We start from the raw sequence: 7,712 nt of genomic DNA on the forward strand, positions 1-7,712 counted from the left end.
GATGAGTGTGCGCTGTCAAATCCTAAAGGATGATGATAGAATGGAAGGTGTTGTGCACCCCAGTGCTAAATGGGTACTGTGGGGCAGAGAAGGTAGAAACAGAGTTAAAGTTTGTTGTTAACCTTCTTTTCTTTGGTGGTAAAAGAAAGAACAATGCAAGTGGTAGGAATAGGATCCACTTTTAGAGGTTTACAACACAGATTTGGGATAATTTCACACGGCACAGATGCAACAATGAGGGAATTGAGTAAAAGCAATGTATGTTCCCCTTCCTGTGTTAGCAGTTTTAGTGTTCCCTCATCAACTCACACTTAACACCAGGCCAGTTGCTTTGTTCGACCCTCATTGCAGTAAACACTTTCACGTGATCAATAACTTGGCTCATGTAGCAAGTCCAAAAGAGCTCAGTATAACACTAAGATAAAATGACTTGCACATCACTGCTGGTTGCTCATTTTGCGTTTAATATAATCTGATCTGCAGGGTCAGATCATACAAAATACCCCCTCAGTATTCCCCAATCCTAATCTGACCAATGGAGGTCTGCCAGATCTGATCCAAGGTCAGCGAGGAGAGCTGCAGGTGCATACAGTGCTGTGTGATACTGTATCTCACACTGAATAGAGCTCTGCAGAATATATAGGTCACTGTGCCCATAGCTCTCTCTCTCTCTCCCCCTCTCTCTCTCTCTCTCTCTCTCTCCCTCTCTGTCTCTCTCTTTCTTTCTCTCTCCATGCTCCATCTTCATCTCTCTCTCTCCCTCTCTCTCTCTTTCTTTCTTTCTCTCTCCATGCTCCATCTTCATCTCTCTCGCCCCCTCTCCTCACTCTGGCTGCTGTTAATATGTGAAGTCAGATGAAGAGGCTTGTCTCCTCTGGCTCTCCTCCTGAATCATGCAAAGCAGCTTCAGACATCCGAGGGCTTTACAGGAAGGCCGCTCCATACACTGTATGTGTGTGTGTGAAAGTGTGTTCACATGAGCAAAGCAGGTTATGAACGCCTCCTGGAAGAGAGAAGTAACAGAAAATGATAAAGGAGAAGAAGTGGTGTGCAGTAGAGGGAGTAAATATTGTCAACAAATCCCATGAAATCCTACCAACAATTGTCATATAGCTTATTCCTCTTTGCCTCCATTGTTGTCCAATACAACCAAGAGTCTACAGCTGCTCTGTGAGAATGTGTTTAGGTGCAATAGTTCATAGAGCTAAATGCTAATATCAAGATGCTAACATGCTCACCATGAGAATGCTCACATGCTGATGTTAGGTGTTATTATCTGAGTTTAAAGTGTTAACATGTTAACATTTGCTGATTAGTTAACTATTAAAATGTATGTAGTCAAAAACTGGACAAATTGAAAATTTTAGGGGTCACAAAAGGTAAAACAATTCGTCTTGAGGCATTCATGAATGTCTCTATCAAATGTCAATCCATTAAAGAGTTGAGTCGAGACATTTCACTGGCACTTGAGGAAGTCAGAGGTTTAACAGTCACCAAAGATTCATCCTCTGGGGTCCATGAAAGTCTTTACAAACTTTAATTTAAGTAGTAGACTGACCTCATGATGAACATCATCTTTTATTTTGAGTCAATCCCATGTACACTGTCTTCCTGCTGTAAATAACACGCTTGTGTACCAGACATGTATTAATCCACAGTTGAAAGTAGTCCACAACAAATGCAGGATTTACTGTTTCCTTAAAACTACAATACCCAGCCATTTTAGGAAACTACTTAGGTTTGATTAAAATATTTATTTGTAAGCCATTTTAAAGGTTGACATCTGCAGTCAGTAGGAATGGTATTCGGGTTAAAGACAGAGTAGCAAAGTCAAAATGTATTGAGACACTGTGGAGCACTTTGCTGGTTTTGGTCTTTTCATTTAATTTTTGGCAATAAGAAAAATATGAAATATAGAAAAACACCAGCTATATCCTTTAAGAAGCCCCTCCCACACACCACGACCTAATGTAAGTTTAACAAATCAGAGTTGGTTAACCATGCTCTACTTCTACATTACTCTCACTCTGTCTGTCTCTCTCTTTCCCCTTTAGTCTGTGTCAGTCTTTCTCTATGTTTTTCTCTCTATAATTCCATGTTTTTCTTCTGTTTCTCTCTCCAATGATGAATTATTGAACATGAGGTATCCCATTTTAGACTCTCTGGGTAGTCAGTGTGTGTGCTTCACCGACAGTATATATTTGTGTGTTAAAAAACCCACCAGAGGGCAATGGAAGAAGATGGAGATAATTGCAAAAACCTTTTCTATTTCACTCACTGACATACTTTTTCACTTCATTGCGTCCCCTCTGTCTGAATCTTCTGCATCTGGGTTGTCCCCAAGTGGTTTTCCCTAAACATCTCTGCTTTATCTGCAGTTTAAGGCCTTTATATTTGAAAGCAGCTTTGGCATTATAAGCAATTGTAAAACCCTGATCTGTAGCGCAGGCACTTAGTTGCTTTAATCGTATAGTTTAACGTCCAGTGTGTGTTTTTCAGAGAGACCATTTCTTTTAAGAACCACAGATTTTATTTTAGTCCTGAGGAGTACTACTTGTTTAATATCTTATGGGACTCTGGATGGAGATTTCTAAAGTCTGAGACAATAATCCTTATGATGTTATAACCATAAATCTAGTTTTAGAAGGAGGTATGCATGTACCAGGAATGGAAGCTCTACGAAGATGTTATTGAATTGAATTATATCAAATGTAGGATACAGTGTTTTTTATTCAAGTCAGGAAAACTTGGCCCCTGCTCAGTAAGTTCTTTTTTTGGTAGTTTATGAAAACACTAAATCAGTTTACAGTAATTTAAGGAAATTAAAAGATATATTTCTTACATCTAAATATTAATAGTAACATTCATATATAGGTTTGGATTTTTTACACAAATGAACAATAAAATTAGGATTAGCATATTAACAACTAGAGTAAAGTAATTAGAAGCAACCAAAATAAATTCCTCATTAATACCTTTTAGTTTGAAATGATTTAGTGGAGATGAATTTTGACAATCAAGACCCAGGCCTCCTTCACCATTTATGCCGATGTGATGTGTGTGCGTGTGTGTTTGATTGCAATGGCTCCCAGTAATAGCCTTCAATTATAGGCAGGGGTCTCAGATTGAGCCATTCAGGCATTAAGTGAGCACAAAAGGGTCCATGTATGCAGAAAGAGATAGATCAAAATGACTTTCAGCAAAAAAAAAAAAAAAGCTGAAGGGACCCTTCTAAGTTATAGGAACCAGCAATAAAGGTTGAAATGTGGGAAATGCAGTGCGGGGCAGGTAGAAGAGAGAGGGGTAAATTAATGAAGAGTGGGATGATGTGAGGGAGGAAGACACTGAGAGAACAGAGAGAGGAAAGAGAGGCTAGTGACAAAGAGGGGGAAGGGATAAAAGAGCAGTGGCGTACAAAGGGAAAGCGAAATGAGAGAGAAAGAGAAGTGATGTTTGAGGCATGAAGGCATGCAGAGAGCGAGAGAGTGGGGGAGAGAGATTTAATAGGATGAGAATGTAAAGAAAAAGAGGATAGAGAGAAGCCTGATATACAACTAATGGGCTTGGATATAATTTGAGGGACTTTCCTCTCCTCTCTGTTCTCACAGATACAGGAATATACCCCGGTCTAGTTGTAAAACAGTCAATATGACAGCGTCTCTGCATGTGTACAGCTGTTCAAGCCATGACTAACAGGCATATTAATGCATCTCATCACCCGGACAAGTGTGTCTCTCATGCACAGCACGCACATTGAAAAGTACATAACCAAACACGCATAAATACACATGAACAGATGTAAATTAAACCTGCATTAAAGGTTCAGTGTGTAACTTTTGGGAGGAGGCAAAAATGGAATATAATATTCATAGGTATATTTTCATTATCAAACAGTTGTATATATACATCCAGCAGATAGGGAGCAACATTATTATTCATTTGGAGTCATGTTTGTCTACTCCCCCGACAAACTTAAGTCCAATACGCACTCTCTTCTAGCTCTGTTTTGTCTCGACCAACTCAGATATCTGGCTCTTTAGCTGCTAAATGCTCCCTTATGTTGACTAGCTGCTAGTTGCTAACTGCAGTTTGGTGCTGAGCAGGTAGTGTAAAGTGGGTTTTTTACAACTGTTTCACTGAAAACAGCTGCTGTTGAAGGCAGGGTTTATGGAAGTATTGAGGGCAAACCAGAGCTGTAAAACCAACACAAATGTGCTGAAAATGAAGGGAACTGCACAACTGTGGTTTGGTCATTACGAGTGATGTCTTCCACATGATATGCAGTCATGTGAACAACGAGAACGTGAAGGCTCATAATACTAAACTGATAGTGGATTTTTAGGCTAACAAGGTTGATATTTAAAAAAACAAAACGAATCTAATGACAATTTATCAACTAATATTTTTTTTCTATCTTCTTTTTGATAAATAGACAATCTGCACAAATCTTTTTTGGGAAGAACTAAATTAAAGTTGAGTTAAATTAAACTTGAAATCAAGAAGAACGTGCATCCTACAGTCTTTTTTATTATATTTTACTCCACTGCAGTTTATGTAAAATGGCTGCTGATGTTGACCCTGGCTGTAACACATAGCATACTGTATATGTGTAATTGTGCTTGGATAACAACATGTCAGTGTCTTGATTGAGTGCCCCGGTTATAAAAAGGTGAAGACAGAGAGTCAAGTGGACCGGGTCATAGTGAAGATGGTGAGCTGTCAGCCAGTGAACCCGACAAGAGTTATGCTAATGGAGGACAAGGAGGTAATAGGGTCATTTAATCACTGCTGAGTGAGTGGGGAAAGGTTTGTGACTAGATGGGTTAGACCTTCATCACCATTTACCAGAGAATCCACTAGACTTCTATGCTCCTACAAAACATGATAGAGAAGAGGAGGAATGCATAAACTACCACATACAACATTTTACTCGCAGACATGTTGGCAAACGATGATACTGCTGTGAGTTTGTTCGTTGTTTGTCTGCGCGCAACAGTTCTGTGCAGTGGAAAACAGTGTTACTGAAGTGAAATAGATTTATTTAAGAACAGGATGTCTGAACGCCTACAGTGCGCCCCTCTGCCACTCTCAACAGACGTCCAACACATCTGTTAGCAACACACGCACACACACGCATACACACACACAGATCAGAAGTTGGCTGTGAGACTAAGCTGACATATTAACAACCCAGCATTGTAAAGGCCGTGGTTTCTATTCTTAGTCAAGTTGATTTTGCTGGAATGAATGAACGACCTTTATGCTGAAATAGAATCACAATTATCTCCTGTCCGGTGTGTGTGTGTGTGTGTGTGGGTTACATGCAAGAAAGAAAGACAAGGATCGTTGTAGCAGCGTGCGCGTGTGCCTACCATGAATACACACCGAGCTGCTTTCTCCTGTCAGGTCCTGCCAGATCAGATCTGTTACACTTGCTCTTCCTCTCTACTTCTGTCCTGTTTCTTCTTCTTCATCCCCTCCCCCCCCACACACAACCGGGTTCCCTACCCGTCTTGTCCCCCTGTTCTCCAGTTTCCATGGCAATGGATGACATAAATAAGATAAGGGTCTGGTTAGAAGAACAGCCACGGAACTTTGTATTCCCATCATGTGAAATTTTGTCATGTTGCATCACAATTAGCCTGTTAATGCTAAAAATGAAAAGACGAAAGAAGAAATATGTAGGCATCTTTTTCTTTTAAATCGGCGCATGAGAACATTGGCTTCCTTCTTATTGTGGACAACATACCTTTATTATCCAGTAGGCATCAGCACCAGCTTGACAACTGAAACTCAAGTATTATCAACCTCAGAATAATGAGGTTAGACAGAAACTTGCCTGAAGTATTGTTATGTATTTGAGCACACACAATGCCAAGTAACACCAGCATAATGCACGATACAGGGAGGTCTATCTTAATGTAATACAACACACCCTGTGTGTACCATTTAACACATTATATCTAATTTGTATCATTTTTACAAAAAAGTAACGGTTTAACGGAGGTTTTCTGCCTGACAAGAACTAATCCGGCTGATGCTAAGCTAACCGGCTGCTAACTGCAGCTTAATATTTAATGGACGGTTTTCCATTTTCTCATCTAAGTCTCTATAATAAAACGAATAAACAGATTTTCCAAAATGTCAAACTATTGAAAAAGCGAGTGAAAAACCAAGGAAAGCTAAACTTTGAAGTAACAGTTGCAACTTTTAATTCTGAACATCCAATGACACTTTTTGTCAACTATATTCTCCCAAGGTCAAGAAGAAAGACAGATCAAACGAACATATTTACTGTTTTACTGTCTTAGAAAGACTGCTGCACAGTCAATATGCACATGTCTTGAAATTATAACTTTAATGAAGCAGTTTGTCTTGATTTTGGGGGGGAATTTATTCTCTCACCTGCCATCAGGAGCACCTGCTTTGGGTTACATCGCTGTCAGATCCAATTAGCGGCTACTTCCTTTGTTTATGACATCAAATTCAGGTGTTTTCTCAGGGTTATTGACAGCCATGGCCGGAAATGTTGGAAATCACTGACTGGAAATAGATGTTAGAAGCTGAGGTAAAAGTGGGTACACAGAAAAAACAACATTTAGTTTACAATAAAACTCTTTAAAATCAGCAAACTTAAAGGGATGATAGGTGACGGTGTGTATGTCTTGTTGTCTTTCAGGTGTTGTACTTGCAGCAGGCCGAGGTTACCAGGGAGCGGGTCTACGCGATGCACCAGTCCAGCATCGACGGGGTGGAGGACATGTCGGCACTGGCTGAGCTGCATGAGGCCGCCATCATGCACAACCTGTACCAGCGCTACCAGAAGGATAACATCTATGTAAGTGCATTCAGATAGACACACGTGTTCGTGGGTTTTTAAGTATGTGTGAGAGTGTGTGGCCAAGGTTTTGTGTGTACATTATGTGTCTTGATGTGCTCCCCTTTGCCTTTTCCAGTAATCTTTGCATGCATAAGGCTTTTAGTGGCAAACACAAATCATCTTAACGGGTCCATCTGCTCTAAGTGGAAAAGGTGGAGACAGACGCGAGAGTCTTATAGTGTGAGAATATTATTGTAAATTAAGTCAACGGTTAAAATAACAAATTAATCTCCACTTCTTTAGAGTTGTAATCTTCAAGTTTTAAATCCTGGATTATTTGGCGACACCCATTGTTACCATGGTAACAGCAAGTACATTTAATACTACAGAAAACATTCCTCAGACAGCTAGTTTGTCAGAAATACAACAGTGGAGCAAGTAGTTTATCTATATCTGATATATCAATTGTTTCAATAACAATTGCTACCACAATGTGAGTTCATGCTACACACACAGTGAAGTTGTGCTACCATACTGAGGAGCTGGAGGTGAATTTGTCATTTCATGATTCCATGTTTTCGTTTCTCCCATCAAAAAATTCCAAACTAACGAAAAATGCAGAAAACAACAATTAGTTTTTTAGACACATTTTCCTCACTCAACAACTCTCAAAATATTGTGGTTACTAGTTTAATGGTGAAATCAGTTGGAAAAATGTGTTCACAAACATCTGCTGCTTATCTTGGCAGGTAAGAGAGCCCAAACAATGAATTAACCATAAAGTTTACTCTAATTTGCATTATAGTGAACTAAATAGAAATCAGACATTGTCCATTTTGTGTGTACTTACATGATTTCAGTTGAGTATACGGTCCTTCAGTGTGGCTCAGGA

At 39.5% G+C, this 7,712-nt stretch overlaps 1 protein-coding gene across 1 annotated transcript in view; it reads left to right on the top strand.

Annotated features, from left to right (window-relative positions):
- myo10l1 (myosin X, like 1) overlaps positions 1 to 7,712 on the top strand; it is a 42,983-nt gene that overhangs the window by 16,301 nt on the left and 18,970 nt on the right. The window contains exon 3 of the mRNA XM_035673679.1: positions 6,680 to 6,838. Coding sequence (XP_035529572.1) covers positions 6,680 to 6,838 — 159 coding nt within the window. The remainder of the gene's footprint in view (positions 1 to 6,679; positions 6,839 to 7,712) is intronic.

The sequence above is a fragment of the Morone saxatilis genome, unplaced genomic scaffold (assembly GCF_004916995.1).
Source record: "Morone saxatilis isolate NCDOM2014 unplaced genomic scaffold, NCSU_SB_2.0 Contig3, whole genome shotgun sequence".
NCBI classification, from domain to species: domain Eukaryota; kingdom Metazoa; phylum Chordata; class Actinopteri; family Moronidae; genus Morone; species Morone saxatilis.